We start from the raw sequence: 17,233 nt of genomic DNA, 5'->3' as shown, positions 1-17,233 counted from the left end.
GAATAATAACAGTAGTTACCTCAAGGGGGTACTGTAAGGCTTAAAAAAATACATGCAAAGCCCTCAGTACAATACCTGGCACACAGTAAGTGCTCAATAAACGTTGACTGTTTTTACTATTTACTATTATTTCTGTAAACTGAGCAGAGAACTTGTAAAATATCAAGAGTTCCAAAGCCCATCTCACAGAGCAGCGAGGGGTTCTGTCCAGGGCAACTTGAGTTTTAACACCTTTTAATTTCGGCCGTGGGCTATGACATCATCTAGATCTGTGCCATTCAGTAACTGTAGCCACTAGCCACCAAGGAGCCCTTGAACTGTGCCTAGTCAGAACTGAGATGTGCCGTTACTGTAAAATGCACATCAGATTTCGAAGACTTAATATGAAGAAAAAGAGAATGCAGAATATCTCGATTTTAAAATATCTGATTATGTATCGAAACGATAATATTTTATTTCTTATCTTTGGCCACACCGCGCGGCTTGTGGGATCTTAGTTCCCCAGACCAGGGATGGAACCGGGGCCCTTGGCAGTGAGACCTCGGAGTCCTAACCACTGGACGGCCAGGGAAATCCCGAAATGGTAATATTTTAGACATCCTGGGTTAAATGAAACTTTAAAATTAATTTCATGTTTCTTTTCTTTTTTCTTTCTTTCTTTTTTTTTTAAACGTGGCTCTCATTAAATCTGCACTCAGAGCTGATGGAGAACCCGGCTGCTCATGACGCGGACCAGCAGCACCTGAGAGCTTGTCAGAACTGCAGATTCTCAGGGCCGCCCAGACCTACACAATCAGCATCTGCGCTTCAATATGATTCTGAGGTGGTTCTCTCGCATCGCTCCAGCGGATTCCGCTGTCGAGCTTACTCTGGAGGACAAACCTGGCCCTACAGTTACATAAATGCGAATACCCTGGCTTTAAGTAAGTGCTCACCGAAAAACAAAAGTGGAGGAGAAAGCGGCGGTAGGGAAGGAGTAAGGTAGAAAAAAAAGAAACTCCAAGTAGGGGAACAAAAAGATGCAGGAAGGGGAGAAATCCAACCTGGGAGATTCAGTGGAAGGGAACTTCCAGACTTCTGCCTCCATAAATATGGAGAGAGATACAAACTGAGGTAAAATCTACCATCCAAACCTGTAAGGACCAGGAAATCGTCAGTCAAATCAAGTCTTACCCGCCCCTCAGCGGCCTCAGCTAAGCGAGGCCTGGGCCCGAGAGATCTGAGGACGGTAACCACCATCCGCCCCAGGGCTGGACGGTTCGCCGGGGCGTCTCCTGCTCTTTCCCCCAAGGCCCGGTTTCCCGAGACACGCAGCGCGTTTCTCGGCACTCACCTGCCTCGGAGCGGCTCCAACGGCCTGCACCTTCACCACAGCCACCTTCGAGTCCTTCTGCAGAGGGTCCGCCCCCTCTGGGCCAGGGGCTGTTCCCATTGGCCAGGCCGCTCGTCAGTCTCGGAGGCTCTCGGACTCTCCGAGGCTGTAGGGAACGCCATAGCAACCGAACATGGAACTACATCTCCCGGCATGCTCTAAGGCGATGCACCAGGGGCTACCAATAAATGCGCGAAGTCCTAGTTGCCGAAGGGTTCAGTTTTATGCACATATCAAAGACCACACCCTTCCTCATTCCAACCGTATCCCCATAATCTTCTTTGGACTGTGCCCCGCCTCCCTTTTGCCTCCACACTGTTCTTTCCTTTACCACTTTCCGTTAGTTAGTTGAACGCATCCTAACTAGTGTCTCGCTTCGCACGGCAACGGAGAAATGCACCGAAATCGTGGAACAAAATCTGCCCAAGCCCCGTCAGGAAAATCCCAGACCAGACATCTCTAGTTACGCCTTCTGGAAAGGGGGTGGGGAGGAAGGAGAGCCCAGGTCACGCCCCCTTTGGGCTTGCTGATTGGTTTATTCGGCTGTCACTCCGTCCTCTTTCATTTTTCTCAGCTGCCCCTCCTTTGGTTCCCCGCGGTGGGCGGGGCTAGAGGTAGGGGGCGGTGAGGAGGTGTGGGCCCCTTCTTCCGATTGGTAGGGTTTTTGTCCCCACCCACCCGGGGGCGGAGATGGAGGGGTGGATGGGAGCAGGGGAGGCAGCCGAGGGAGATGAGGAGATAGGCGGGAGCGAGGGAGGGAGCGAAGGAGGTAGAGAAGATCGGAGGAGAGGGGAGGGAGCGCAGCTTGGTTGCTCCGTAGTACGGCGGCTCGCGAGGGAGAATCCCGAGCGGGCTCCGGGACGTACGGAGAGGCGGGCGGGCGGGGATGGTGTGCAGGGCTGCGGCTCCTGCGTTCCCTCCCGCTGCGAGTGAGCTGTACTGATTTGTCCCTGGGGCGGCAGCGTGGACCCGCCTGGAGATGAGGTGAGGAGCGGGCTGGACCGCGGCGGCCTGGACCGGGAAGGCGGCAGGGGCGGGGGTCGGCGCGGGGGTCGGCGCGATGGCCGCCTGGGGCGCCCGTTCCCCGGGCCGGTGCGCGTCCCTCCGGGCGCCCTTCACCCTTTGCCGCACGGTCGGGAGGCGAGGCATCCGCTGACCCTGTGCCTCGTCCTTCCTATTCTCCCGGGGGCTGCGGTGGGGCGGCCGGCTGGCGGGCGCCGGGAGGCCAGGGCTCCGCGGCGGACTGAGGGGGTGGCGGCCACGGGACGGGCTTCGGGTTGAATGGGCGTCCGCAGCCGTGGCCGGCGAGCGGGGTCCCTCCTTCCTCAGGGGGGACGTGGGGCGGTCGGTCCTTCCAGGGCTGACCTCGCTGCCCTCGGCCGCCTGAGCCTGGCGGGCCGGCCAAGCCTCGCTTCCCCGCCAGCCTCCCGGGGATCCGGAGCTCGCGGGGAGCGGCGTCTCGCCTCCCGCCTCTCTCCCCCGGCCTCGAGTCCCCGGCTCATCCCTTTTTCTCTCTCGTGTGCCTGCAAAATCCCTGTCAGTGAAGGACAGTCAATGCCGTTTGGCCCTGAGTCCTCTTGCTGGGGCTGTCTCTGATGGTATTTAACGGAAAGCGGCTCTCCTTTCAGTGGGAGCGCGTCCCCGGTGTCTGCCGTTCCCCTTCCTTTCTTTACGCACAGACACGGCTTTACGGTGTGGACCGAAGGCACAATTACCGGCTCTTGCTTGAACGAGGAAATGTGATGAGAATCCCCAGGAAAAGGAAACCAACGAGGAATGGGTTGCGCCTTCCTTTACTCCTTGTTTGCCTTTGGATTAGAAGGCAACTTCGTAGATTACATTTCCTATAGACATCTTTTGTTGTGATTCAGACTAAAGGCTTTGCTTTTGAAGAAATAAATTAGCGGCTTCTATGTTGAGTTGAAGGCTATGGAGATTTTTGATGGCCTCTTAATATGAAAGTTTCCTTTAGAACTTTGCCATCATCAGTGCTATTCTGAAGGCAGCACCAGCCTGAAATTTTAAATACATGCAGACTCCGGACAGATGCGTTTCTTTGTGCTTATCTGCTGGCATCCTACTCTCAATGTTTCCGTGGTTGGAACGTACAGATAATAAAAACAAGTACAATAAAAAGTATAGGTAATAAAAACAAATACCATACCAAAAAATGCATCTGGAAAATCTCAATTCTGTCAACGCGGAGGCAGTTTTTACTAATCCCTTTGAAAGGATGAAGACCAGGCTCAGAGATCTCATGGATTATGTAGTGGACAGGATCTGAGGGAAGGAACTGGGGCCATGGATCCAGCAGGCCAGCTGGTTTATATAGTGCTACTCTTAACCTCTGAAATAGGAGGAATGTATTTGTTGGGATACCTTTATTTTTAGATGACTTAAGGTGCAGAAGCTTAAATGCCCCCCAAAATTATGATTTCTACCTGTCACTGAGAACAAAATACTGTGTTTTTGTTCTCAAATTTTTAATAGTTTACTTGAAACATTTATGTTGTTTTGATGGTTGTTTGCTTATTACTAAAGAAAAAACCATTTTAAAATATTGAGTTCTTTCTGTAGAAGGTTTGTAAAGAACCCAGAAACTTTAGGTAATCTAAATTGAGAAATGAGGGACACTAATTTAGTGATGGTTTAAAACTATTTAAAACTTCTTTCAGTAGCTCCAGTAAGGAGCATTTCTGATACAACTTTTTTTTTAAGGCTATTTCTTTATCTAAGAATGTTATTTATTGAAATTGCCGAGGCATATGGTACCTTCACAAAATTCTATTATTATTCTGCCTGAGTAAGAGAGGAAATGAACAAATTTTTGATGTACTTTGGAACCCTGTGGATTGTTCAGATACTAAGCATTGTGAAATAGGGCATAAAATGAGTGGTAGCAAGTTAGTTCCCTGAAATGTTTGTCTCTCTTAGCTAATTTTTTTTTTTTGCAGTTGACTAGCAATTTCCTTTTTCTTAATGCTTATCCCTAATATTGGTAGTAAAATTCTGCTTAGGTTCATGTTTTCCCCAAATAACTAGATTAAGGCAAACTCAAATCTCCTATAACGGGGGTTAAGAAGGCGGTGCTGGTAAATCCCTCTACTGTTACTCAGCTTTTTAATTTGCTAGATTTGTGAATTATAGGGAATTAATTACAGGTCGGTTGGGTTTATATTACTCAGTTCACATTCCACTGCCATAGAGCTTTTCTCTTCTGAATGATCATTCTCTTCTGAATGGTTCCACTTACTGGCGGGTTTCTCAAAGTCTGGACCTCAGAACACTTATATCAGCATTACCTGAGGTTCTTGCTAAAAATACAGACTCGAATCTGATTTCCAGCAGGTCCTCCAGGAAGTTTTCTTGCACAGTAGCATTGGAGAACCACTGGCATTGTGCTTCCTTCTCACTGAGCGTGTCCTAAGACCATGTTTTGAAGAGGATAGCAAGTTTTTTCAAGAGACAGAATAACTTTTATGCCTTAGGCTGCTAATAAAAAACTATGACGTTCAGGTATGTAACACACCTATAATATAAATTGCAGAAGGGCAGAGACTTTGGTTCATCATTGTGCCTCCAGTTCCTAGAAGAGTGCCGGGAGGAACTTCATGAAACACTTGAGTGAATTACATCACAGTGAGGCCACGTCTTTAAACCTTTACTTGTAAAGTTAATCTTATCACTTTGTAGTCATTGATTTTAAGCTAGGAGCCACAAGTACTGTACCCCAGTCATTTCTGTAAGTTTGGTTGGCTCTGAAAGAAGAGAACCTTTCCCAAGCTTAGACTGCTCAAGGCGATAAGCTGGAAAGAAGGCTCCTAGCAAAATGTTTGCTTAAACTCAAAATATAAATTTAAGTCACAGTATGGTGGTAAATTACTATGTTATCACTACATTAAAATGCCATTTTATAAGCTATGATAAGCCCAACATAGTGCAGTAAAAATTGGTTTCCAAACAATGTAGAAAACTGGTATGTTTTCCGATTTTATTTTTCATACTCGTAACATATGACCTTCACTCCTTTTTTTCAGAGTCCAGCACAGGACTCAGTCCCATAAATAACAGCTTCTGTTGTGTAGTTGAGGGGATGGATAGTTAAGAGTGCAACATCTAGAGAATATTGGGTTTGACCGCACATAGTCTGTGACTTTGATCTAGTCACCTAACCTCTCTATGCCTCAGGTTTCTCAGCTGAAAATGGGAATAGTTGTTGTAAAATTTAATACTTCTAAGTGCTTGGTTAAGTTCTTCAGATACATTCATTTAATAAATGGTAGTTACGATGATCATAAAAAGTTGAGGTATATAAAAATATATGAAACTCTAGCTAGTCCGCTCAGTTTTTGTACTACTGTACTTTATGGTAGTAAGTAGAAATCCATTGCTTAAAAAAGAAGTCTCTTGCTAATTTCCTGGCACTAAATATGTATAATTTTTAAATTATAACAATAACTAGACTAAACATTAAAAGTATTTAATAAAACGTCAAGTTCTATGCAAATTTTTTTTCTAAATAAAGATAAACCTGTTATCACTTTCAGCTTAATAGTATTATTTCAGAAAGAAACGGATAATCAGTTTAGATAATCCCTTGTATTTTAAAGAATCGCATGTTTATGGTAGAACAATTGAAATACAGAACAACAAAAAGTAGAAAACCATAAAATACTTAGAGGTCCACTACCTGAATACATTTCTCTCCAGACCCTCTTTCTGTGTGCATGTGGCTATTTATATATAGTTTTTGGTAGCAAATATGGGATCCTGCTATACATATGATTGTTTTGTAACCTGTACTTTTTTTCTTAACATCTTATCATGAATCTTTTCATGTCTGTATAGTCAGTTATAATAGTAGTTGAATAATATTCCATTTTATGGGTCTATGATAATTTAACCAATTTGTTTTTATTAAACATTAATTTTTTTCCCACCACTATAATCAGTATCTCTGCAATGACTGTCCTCCATGCATCTCTATATATACTTTTGAGATTTTTTTTCCTTAGGATAAATTTCTAGAGGTGTGATTGCAGGATCAAAGTACATGCTATGGTTTAAGGGTTTTTGATGCATATTTCCAGTTTGTCATTTTGAAAGGTTGTAGCAATTTACACTCTTAGCATGGTGTATGAGAGTTCCGTTTCCCTCCCCCTTCCTTTTTTTGGGAATGACTTAACCAGTGACAAACCTAGTGAATTGTTTTCATTTTTAGGAAGAAGAATGGGATGTTATCGTGACCAGTTTGGTGGTGCGATATGGAAAGTCAGAAAATTCATACACCTGTCATAATGATAGCTAACTTTTTTTTTTTTTTTGGCTGTGCTGGTTGGATTGCAGGATCTTAGTTCCCAGACCAGGGATTGAACCCGTGCCCTCTGCAGTGGAAGCACGGAGTCCTAACCACTGGACCGCCAGGGAATTCCCGATAGCTAACATTTATTGAATCCATTTACAGCATTTTATAAGCATTAACTCACTTAATTTTTACAAATTCTCGGTTTTTTAGATGAATATGACTTGGAAACCAAGGTACCTGCAGTTAAGTAACAGAGAGCCAGCAAGTGGCCATGCAGATTAGTTACTCTAGAGCCCAAACTCTTAGCCACAGTGCTGGATTGCCTGTTTCCTGCACATGTTGTACGGCATTGGGGGTACTTTTTACATTCCTGATTTCTGTTTTGAAATAACCTAGCAGTTTCTTGACGTGCATTAATTTATAAAGTAGGTGGGGCACAGATTTGAAGCCCTCTCATTGAGGAGTTCGTCGCATAAGTTAGCTCACAAACAAGCCTCATGTCCTGTCTAGCACCCACCTCTCAAAGCAGTGTGCTACCCTTTCCTCTGTAGTGGTTTTCCTAAAGCACCCCTGCGTAAGAAACAGGATTAGAGTCACAGAGAAGACTAGTGAAATTGGAAAAGGCAGTTTACTTGTGGTGTGGACTTGCCTTGGGAACACAAGACAACGTACAGAAGTGTGATTAGGGAGACAGCCGGGAGTCTGTCCAAACATTTCCATGTCGGCCAGTTTGGAGAGTTGAAGTACCCGGTGGAAGTTCAGTTCAGGAATGCAAAGGCCTCACTGTAGAGAGCTGTCACCCATCCATTGGGAGACCATTTTAAAAAAAAAAACCCTTCTATTCATAAGTGTGATGGTAGAATATCATTAAAGTTTTGTTGCTCATGACTGTAGCCCTCTAACAAGGTGAATTTCCAGTAAGCTAATCTGTTTGAATTCATCATTGCTCTTTTCACCTTTTTCTAGTAGGATTAATGATTGGCAGCTTACCTTACTAGCTTATTGCCCAGAGAGAGGGCTGGTGAAATCATTTTGGCTTCAGCTCTCTGGCCTGAGCTTGTGCTGCTCAGTCAGGCAGGACAACCACGGCTCAGTTTTAAGCTGGACACCAAAACCCACTCTCACTGTTGTGAGGGCTGGAGCTCCACCCAGGCCGGGTGGGAGTGGTCCTGGGGGCACCTTACTCCTCATCCAGTGGTGGAGCCAGGAGGTGAACTGAGGGATGCGATAGAGTTTCGGATTCAGCTGAATTTGAGAAAATATTGTTGGCCAAAAAGCTCATTCGGACTTTTGCATAACATCTTACAGAAAAACCCGAACGAACTCTTTTGCGAACGCAATAACAAGGTCATAGCAGTTGGTCAAAGTTTTTTTTAATCCTTGGTGGTTAAAATTAAACGTCCTTTCCCTAATGCAGCTAAAAAAAAAGTTAGCTATCATTGTGACCGGTGTATGAATTTTCTGACTTTCCATATCACACCACCAAACTGGTCACAATAACATCCCATTCTTCTTCCTAAAAATGAAAACAGTTCACTAGATTTGTCACTGGTTAAGTCATTCCCAAGAAAAGGAAGGGGGAGGGAAACGGAACTCTTGTACACCATGCTAATGCAGGAGGGCCAGCTTTGGATCCTATGTGCCTTGGTGAACCTTTTGACTTGTTTCTCTGTCAGTGATGGTTTTGTTCATCCCAGCATTTTGTCTGCAAGTCCTTCTGGTGACTGGTGGATACAGGGAAATGGACGAGGCCAACTGGCTTTTAGTGTCATGCTTTCACCAACCTGGTTACGAAGGACACTGATTCTTATGATAAAAGCTTGGAAACAAGGTGTCATTGGAGCCATTTGTTGTGTGTGTGTGTGTGTGTGTGTGTGTGTGTGTGTGTGTGTGTGTAGACGGCTAATCACCTCTCTCTGAGGCAAATTTCCTGAGCAGTTTTATTCTAACAAGGGTAATGTGTTGTATTATAAGCCATTGTATAAACACACACACACACACACACACACACCCATTCCTGTGCATTATCTATAATAAGAGTGTTGTGGATCCACTGTTTTATAAAAATCAATTCATTTCTGCTGTAATCTTAGGATAATAGATTTTAGAAGCAAGTAATCTTTCAGTTTCTGGAATCATTTGACACTCAACTGCTCCATTCTTACAGAATTAAGGTATTCCATTTTGATCACTGACATATAAAAGCTGTATAGCTAGTAATGAGAGAAACCTTGAAAAGTTGACAGAAAAATTAGTGCCATTCCTGGTATATATACCAAGTTTCAGTGGTTAAAGGTCCACCTTCCTTTATTTCTCCTCTTTCCTTCACTTACAATAAATAATATTAAACAAAGTCAGTAAATAATAATATGTCTCTTATAGGTAGTACTGCTTATTTTCAGACACCTTGATATATTGTCATTAAAATTGCTGTTTTAATATTCTTTAAATGATTAGAGAAATTGAGGAGGGAGAGAACTTGGTAGAGGGGTTGACTAGGGTGTGAGCTCCACGAGACAGGGAGTTTTGTCTGCGTTCCTCTCTGCCTTATCCTCAGGACCTAGAACAGTGTCTGGTGCACAGTGGACACTCAACAGTCGCATGCTGGCATGTTGAATAGATTCGTGTTTGAGGCTCTGTTTACCTGGAGGCCCGAGTCACCCAGGTGAGGTGAGCACTGGAGAGACAGGTGAGGAATAAAGGAGACAGGAGCTGGTTTGGATTTTATTCAGAGTCAGTGGAAGTAGGAAGCCAACATCAGTTTTAAGCAGGGGAGTACCTTTTGTTTGAATAGATCCCTCTGGATGTCACGTGGGAGTGGATTGGAGGAGAGCGAGAGAGAAATGTTGAATTGACCCTGCTTTCAGTTATCTGAAATTGACATTTCTGCCTGGCCTTGTACTTCTTCTTTGCCATGAGGGTAATATGATTTACTCTTTGATGGGATGAGATGAATGGTGATTTGTATAAACTTTTGAAGTTCTCTGAGGAAAAGAGAACCCCATAAAACCACTATTCTTATGGATCAAATAAAATAGAACAATGTAAAATAAAGATCAGGAATTATTTAACTTTTTAACCATTAATTTCATTGAGGTTATGACTATAGATTTCTGATAGGAGAGATTTTTCTGTTTACATTTTTTGGTGAAAGAAACTTTAAATATATGGAAATGAATCCTTAAAAATAGCTGTTTTATGAATTGAGTGTCTATAGAAGCTATTCACTTTGAGGAGGATCTAATTTGTAAAATGCTAATATTGTCTGTCCAATCTGGTGTTTTAATTAGTATCAAAGGGAGGGAAATACTGTAGTAATTGTAACCTTACGTTACTTCCTTAGTTCTGTTAGTTTTAAACCATAGTCATTATCTGTTATCTTTAGTTGTTTTGATCTCATTAGATTAAGTGACATTGCAGTTGTGATTTGGTAATTTAAAAAGTAACATGTTTTTCTTACTACAAAAGCAATACATGTTTATTGAAGAAAACTTGAAAATTCAGATAAAGGAGTAAAAGAGCATATCTGGAATCTCACTGTCCAGAGATAATGACCATCCATACCCTGTGAGGGGTCAGCTTGCTCAAATTACCTAGAAATTTAGGTGTATTCAGTCTGGGAGACATGAAGGCATGTTAGGGACTCTGGGGACTGAAGATGGTCCCATGGATGGGGCAGCCCAGGACCAGTCTGCCCAGACATTTGTGGCCCTGGGAGGATGCATCTTGGCGTTACTACACCTTCTAGCTTTTTAAGAGAAGCTGGAAATCTAGAAATATGGATTTAATAAGAAATCTCCCAATTTTTATGTGGGCCACAATTTTTAATAACACAGTGGGGTTCAAACAAAGCGTACCTGAGGGCTGCATTCAGTCTCTTTTGCCTTGCCAGTTTATAACCTCAGGTATATATAGTTTTGTAGCCTGTGTTTTTCACTTAGTGTATTGGAATATATTCCCAAGCCTTAACCGTATGCTACCTCGGCAGTGTGTACCTGTCTCCTGTTTCCTTACCAGCATTGGTTAAAACCATCTCAAAAAAAAAAAAATCTTAGCCAGTTTTATTAGTTTTAACTCGTATTTTTTGGTACTACTAATGAGTTGAACATTTAAATGCTTATTGGCCTTATACAGATTTACTTGGTAACCAGCCACCTTGCTAGAACTCTGAGTTCCAGTAGTGCTTTGGTCATTTATTCAGTGCTTCTCAACCTTTCTAACATTATATAATATTTGTACCACATCAGTCCTAGTAATTAGTACTAATGGCAGGCATCATCCCCTAAACCTGAGGGCATCAGTACCTTGAGCACACCTCTAACCCATGTTAAAGATCTACAGGTGGGAAGTTCTGAGTTTGGTCAGTGGTTTAGGGAATGTTTGAGCACGTGCTCTGTGCCTGGCATTGCTCTCGGTGTCCAGCCTTGAACCAAGACAAAGGTCTCAGCTCTCCAAGACCTCATGATTTTTTTCATTTCTCTTGAGTTTTTCATGTAGACCATCATATTTATAAAAGATACTTCTTATTTCTCGAATTTATAATTAATTTTTTGGCTTGTATTTCTTACTGACATGAACTCTCCAAACAGTGGTGAATGCTAGTTACCCTCTCATTTCTTAAATTCAATTAATTCTCTTAAGTTCTATTAAACTCTAGACTTTGGTGACCATTTCCTTTATTTTGATGATGAGAAAACCAGGGTACAACCCTGGGAATGTATAATGGGAACTTTTGGAGTGTCTGCCTGACTCAACACGAATCCCTTAACTGTCCTCTAACCTAGACATCCACTCCCCTGCATACTTCTTCATTCCCACAGAAGACACAGAGGATTGAACGAGGTTTAGGGACCTGACCCAAGGTAGTCCAATCAGTGTCCTTTCCTGGAGATTTGACGTTGGGCCCAAGAGAGAGGGATTTGACCTTAATGTGTTCACGGGCCATAACGTAAAAACTTGGGAGGTATAGGCAGTTACGTTCTGCTGTTGTGTCTGGGGACAGATAAAGGTGGTTTGTGGATGGAGAAAATAAAGCAAGTATCTAGAGAGAAGCAGGAAGAGAGAACACTACCTGAGACTGATAACTTGAAACATCTCTTCCAGTTTTTTCTAGGGCTGGTTGCATTCCTGTTCCTGAGTTCTATGAAGTCCTCCTATATTCTTAAGATTACACCCCACCTCCCCCGAACACACCTGTTAGTTGAAGCCAGCTGATGTTGAGTTCTGTTACTCTGATCTAAGCCGTCTCTTCATTTTCAGCTCTATATTCTTTTTATAATCCTACCTCATCTCTTGTAGTTCTTGACTGTCGTCTGAGGAAGTTGTGAATTTATTATTATTTTCTCCATATAACAGCAACATCAAAAATTAAGGATACACTACTATATATAAGATAGATGGGACTTCCCTGGTGGCGCAGTGGTTAAGAATCCACCTACCAATGCAGGGGACACGGGTTCGATCCCTTGTCCGGGAAGATCCCACATGCCACAGAGCAACTAAGCCCGTGCGCCACAACTACTGAGCCTGCGCTCTAAAGCCCGCGAGCCACAACTACTGAGTCCACGTGCCACAAATACTGAAGCCCGCATGCTCTAGGGCCTGCGTGCCGCAACTACTGAAGCCCGCGTGCCTAGAGCCCGTGCTCCACAACAAGAGAAGCCACCACAATGTGAAGCCCGCGCACCGCAACGAAGAGTAGCCCCCGCTCGCCACAACTAGAGAAAGCCTGCACGCAGCAGCGAAGACCCAACGCAGCCAAAAAAAGAAAGATAATCAACAAGGACCTACTGTATAGCACAGGGAACTCTACTCAGTATTCTGTAATAACCTATATGGGAAAAGAACCTGAAGAAGAATGGATATATGTATATGTATAACTGAGTCACTTTGTTGAACACCTGAAACTAACACAGTATTGTAAATCAGCTATACTCCAATGTAACATAAAAATTAAATTTAAAAAATTAAGGACAGCAAGAGACACAGAAGTGCACAAATTTAAGCTAATTCAGGCAATTATGATTTTATTGGAAAGGCCATTTTGCAAATGTGGATGCCCCCTCTGACCTCTCTTAAGCCAGTTCAGATCTCTAGCTGAGGGAAAACAAAAAGGAGGAGGTTTTGAACTTAATCAAATGTCCTAGAATTTCAGTGGAGTTATTCCCCTTCACATACATATAACCGTTTGACCTCATGAAAAAAATGATACTGCATCTGTGTAGGGGGTCTGTTTAAGCGTGTTCTGTTCCAGCCAGTGAAAGAAGACTCTTTAATATCTAAATATCAAGAAATTGAATCACAGTATAATTTACCTGGGGCTGGGCTTATTCTTAGATTAACTTTCTGTCTCATGGTGATGTCATAAGTACTCAGTGCTAAGTTTAAATATTCTACTATCCTAAAGGCATTGGATGGGGAGGGGAAAAAATGAAGAATGATAGGAAGAGAAGGAAAGAATTGTAGTAGAGAGAAGGAAGAAAGCTCAGTGCTGTAATTCCCCTTATTCATAATTGTATTTATCTGAACTTTTTCATTTGCAAGCGGAAGAAGCACAAATTATCTTAAGAAAAAAAGGGAAATGTATTGACTCACATAACTGTCAAGTCCAAGGGTTCTGACTGGCCTGGCTTGATCATGTGCCTGAACCAGTCACCATGGCCAGGGGAAGGCAGGACTCTCATTGGCTGTCCTGGGCCTTTGGGTCCACCTTTTGTACCAGTTGGTGAAGTCAGTAGCTAGACTCCTGGAATTAGCAGAAGGAGGGAAAGTGGGATCAATTACGAGAAGAAAGAATGCCGGGCAGGCTAAAACACTCATACAGTGATCTGACAAAGGGGCTGATGGTGACCCTTTTTTTTCCTTTTGAGTGATAGTCTTTAATAAAACAATAATACAAAGACATCAAAGCAATCCAAAGTATATATGAACTTTCTTCTCAATAAAGTTTACTTTTTAAATTTAAATGTTCAACATGCTGCCCAAGAATCTGTATTGTTCATTCATTTTAAAACAAAATATATTTTACTATCCTGTGATTGCTCGAGATAGGATGAAGTGTGGGCAGCTCATCTCTAATCTGGTTAGATCACCTTTGGTTTAGAAGTGTGGACATTATTTCACTAGTTTGACTACTTCTATAATTATAGATTTTGTCAGATTTTTTTCCATGCCTAAAGGTATGTTAGCATTCTCTCTTGGTGTGTGTTTGGAGGCTTTCTAACTTACGGTTCATCTGGAACTGCTGGGGAAACGTGTATACTATGGAAAAGTTGGAGCTGGAAAGGGATATCCTTTCTTCAGCCATCTGCTTTTTTAAATTAGACTGCAGGAAAGATAGCAGTTTGACCTTTTTCATAAGGGCATGGGTCTATTTTTAATTGTTTTGTTTTGTTTTGTTCTAAGAGACCGATAACAGTAGGTGGTGAGAGCTTATGGTATGTTGAAAAATGTTGCACTTTTTTTTTTTAATTCTTATTTTTTATTTGTTTTTTGGCCGCGCCCCATGGCTTGTGGGAATCTCAGTTCCCCGACCAGGGGAACCAGTTGTGAAAGCCTGGAATCCTAACCACTAGGCCACCAGGGAACTCCCACTTATTTTTTAAATTATATATCCACAGCATGATTTATCAATATTTCACATGTTCTGATTACAACAATTCCACCCATAAACTCTAGTTCCTGGACCTTTTTTGTTTTATCTCAGATTGTCAGTTTCCCCCTAGTTTCATTTCCTTCCACCTGCAGCTGGGACCTCAGAGTGGGTCACCCCAGCTATTTCCTTGCCCTGGTGTCCTTCTGTCATGTCTACCCCGCAGACCTCCATTGCTAGACCAAGCCAACTATCTGTGTTCTGTTTCCTGTATTTGTGCTGTTAAAAGTCAGCTGACAAAAACTGTACAAACTTGCGGACTTTTGTCCTTACCCATTTAGCTGCATTCTTCCTGAACTTGTATTCTGCTAAGAATTCTTCTTCAGCTTTCTCTCCATTCCTCACAGACACTGTACCACGTTTGCCCCTTTCCTCAAGCCTCGCTGCTCCTCCTGAACCTTCGCTCTCAGGAGCAGTTCTGCCTCCTGACTGGGCCTGCTGCCCACTTCCCAGGCAGGTCTTGTAAATCTATCTGACTCACACTTGCTCTTTGCTTCTTGAGATAAGAGGGTGAAGGAAGAGGCAGGTGTCTCCTTCCCTTCCCCTGGTTCTAGATGCCGTCCTCTTCGGTTTCCTCTGAGGCTCTGAGCTCCGTGCCTCATCAGAGCCACAACTCCATCCCACTTGACTGCTGTGTGCAGGTGCTGTGGTAGGAGCTGGGGGGACAGTAGTGACAGGTCCCTGTCCTCACTCTATTTATATTTTACTAGGGACAGACAGACATACCCCACGCCCCCCAATCACAGAAATAAATGATTCCTAGCTGTTGTAAGTGCTATAAAGAAAGTGTCCAAGAGGACCTAGTCTAGTCCTAGAGTCCAGGGAAGATGTGACATTTCCTTGGCATCTGAAGGATGTCTAGCAGGTCATCAGGGAAGGAAAGAAGTTGTTTGGCTGAGGGACCAGAACGTGACAGGGCCTGTGGCATAAAGGAGCACAGTATATTTGAGTAGAAGGCACCGTGGCCGCCATGAAGAAGCTGGAGAGGGAGGTAAGGCTGGACGCGCAGGACCTTGCAGGCATGTACAGAAGGGTTTGGTGTCCATCTCAGAGCCCCGATCTGAATCACGCTTGCTCTCGGCCTCCTGTGTCCTCCATGCCGTCCTGTCCTCTGCTCGCTCCTTCACGCCGCTCGGCTTTGACCCCCTCGACGCTGCACTGTCGGCATCTCACACCTTCCTCTAACAGCCTTGTCTCTTGGAAGAATAGCCGTGCTGGGTGTCTGCCTTGTCCCTGTTGCCTGTTGCAGTCTGCGTCTGCCTCTGCCCCTACATCGTTGAGTCCCATGCACAATTTCCTGTCAGTTCATTTCTCGATCTTTCTGTGACTTTCAACACGTTCTGTAGAAACACTGTTCTGCTTGGGCCTTCTGTGTCTTCTGCTCTGTGTGTTCTCCCCTCTCTCACATCTAGGACTTCTCAGTCTCCTCTGAGGGCTCCTTATCCTTAAACGTTGCTGTCCCCAGGGATGTTTTTTCTACCCTCTTTTTTAAAAAAAATTATTTATTTAATTTATTTACTTTTGACTGCGTTGGGTCTTCGTTGCTGCACGCGGGCTTTCTCTAGTTGCGGCGAGCGGGGGCTACTCTTCATTGCGGTGCGCAGGCTTCTCATTGCGGTGGCTTCTCTTGTTGCGGAGCACGGGCTCTAGGCACTCGGGCTTCAGTAGTTGTGGCTCACGGGCTCTAGAGCGCAGGCTCAGTAGTTGTGGTGCACAGGCTTAGTTGCTCCGCGGCGTGTGGGATCTTCCCGGACCAGGGCATTGGCAGGCGGATTCTTAACCACTGTGCCACCAGGGAAGTCCCCTCTACCCTCCTTTGACCCTACACTGTCCTCCAGGACGGTCATCTCCACTCTTAGTTTTATCTGTGACATTATCTGCATGTCCATACCTGGAGCTCTGTCCTTTCTTCTGGGTTTTGACCCTTTATCTGAGTGCCTCCTGTGATCCTTGGGCACTTCCAATGCAGTGTGTCCAAAACAGAGCTCACCACCACCTTTCTTCTGACAACCTCTTTCTCTGCCTGTATTTCCCATTCTGGTGAATGATACTATTATCTGCCCTTTTGTTCATTCTTTCAACAATTGTTTATTGAGTACTCTTATATACCAACAACTATGTTATTAGATATTCTGGTGTAATAAAAAAAAAAAATACAGTTAGTCTTTGTCCTGGATTCCTGTCACTGAGCTCCTAAAACCTTTGGATTTTCCTGAGTTGGTAGGAATGCCTTTTGTTATCCAAAATGAGTCCTTTTGGACCTTACCTGAATTTATGCTAATGAAGTGCCTTTCAGCTCCCCACTACCACCACCTGCAAGGAAGGGGAAGAGGGAAGGATGAGATCGAGGTCAGTCACATGGCCAATGATTTAGTCAGTCATGCCTACACGATGGAATCCCATATAAAGATCCTAGAATGATGAGGTTCGCAGAGCTTCTGGTTTGGCGAACACTTAGCTGTGTGGGAAGGAAGGCATCTGTATTCCATGGGGGAGGAGAGGAAGGTGTGGAATCTCTGCACCTCCCTTCCCCCATACTTTGCCCTATTAGCCCAAATGGCCAAATGGTTGTTCCCGAGTTATATCCTTTATAATAAAACTGTAATCACAAGTATGGAGCTTTCCTCAGTTGTGTGAGTTGTGAATTATTGAACCTGGGGCAGCGGGGGTCGGTGTGGTCATGGGACCCTGCGAGTTTGTAGCCTACATGGCAGAAGTGCTGGTAGCTTGGGGATCCTTGAGACTTGGGGCTGGCATTGAAGTGGGACTGAGCCCTTAACCTGTGGGGTCTGCACTAAATTGAACCGTAGGACACCTAGTTGATGTCGGAGAATTGTCGTTAGAACACATATTCTGGGACTTCTCTGGTGGTCCAGTGGGTAAGACTCCACACTCCCAATGCAAG

General features: G+C 43.9%; 2 protein-coding genes across 6 annotated transcripts in view; one reads left to right on the top strand and one right to left on the bottom strand.

Moving 5' to 3' along the window:
• The window catches only part of CRYZL1 (crystallin zeta like 1), a 33,332-nt gene extending 31,498 nt beyond the window's left edge, over positions 1-1,834 (bottom strand). For 4 of the 5 annotated variants that reach the window (XM_061192889.1, XM_061192891.1, XM_061192892.1 and 1 more), the window contains exon 1: positions 1,334-1,834. In XM_061192889.1, coding sequence (XP_061048872.1) covers positions 1,334-1,432 — 99 coding nt within the window. In that variant the 5' untranslated portion in view covers positions 1,433-1,834. The other variant, XM_061192890.1, reaches the window with a different exon arrangement.
• Positions 1,835-2,145: 311 nt separating this feature from the next.
• ITSN1 (intersectin 1) overlaps positions 2,146-17,233 on the top strand; it is a 219,550-nt gene continuing 204,462 nt past the window's right edge. Inside the window, exon 1 of the mRNA XM_061193962.1 lies at positions 2,146-2,356. Coding sequence (XP_061049945.1) covers positions 2,352-2,356 — 5 coding nt within the window. The 5' untranslated portion in view covers positions 2,146-2,351. The remainder of the gene's footprint in view (positions 2,357-17,233) is intronic.

This window comes from Eubalaena glacialis, chromosome 6, assembly GCF_028564815.1.
Source record: "Eubalaena glacialis isolate mEubGla1 chromosome 6, mEubGla1.1.hap2.+ XY, whole genome shotgun sequence".
NCBI lineage: Eukaryota > Metazoa > Chordata > Mammalia > Artiodactyla > Balaenidae > Eubalaena > Eubalaena glacialis.
Note: the sequence above shows the minus strand (reverse complement) of the source record. Positions and strands in the feature narration are given on the sequence as shown.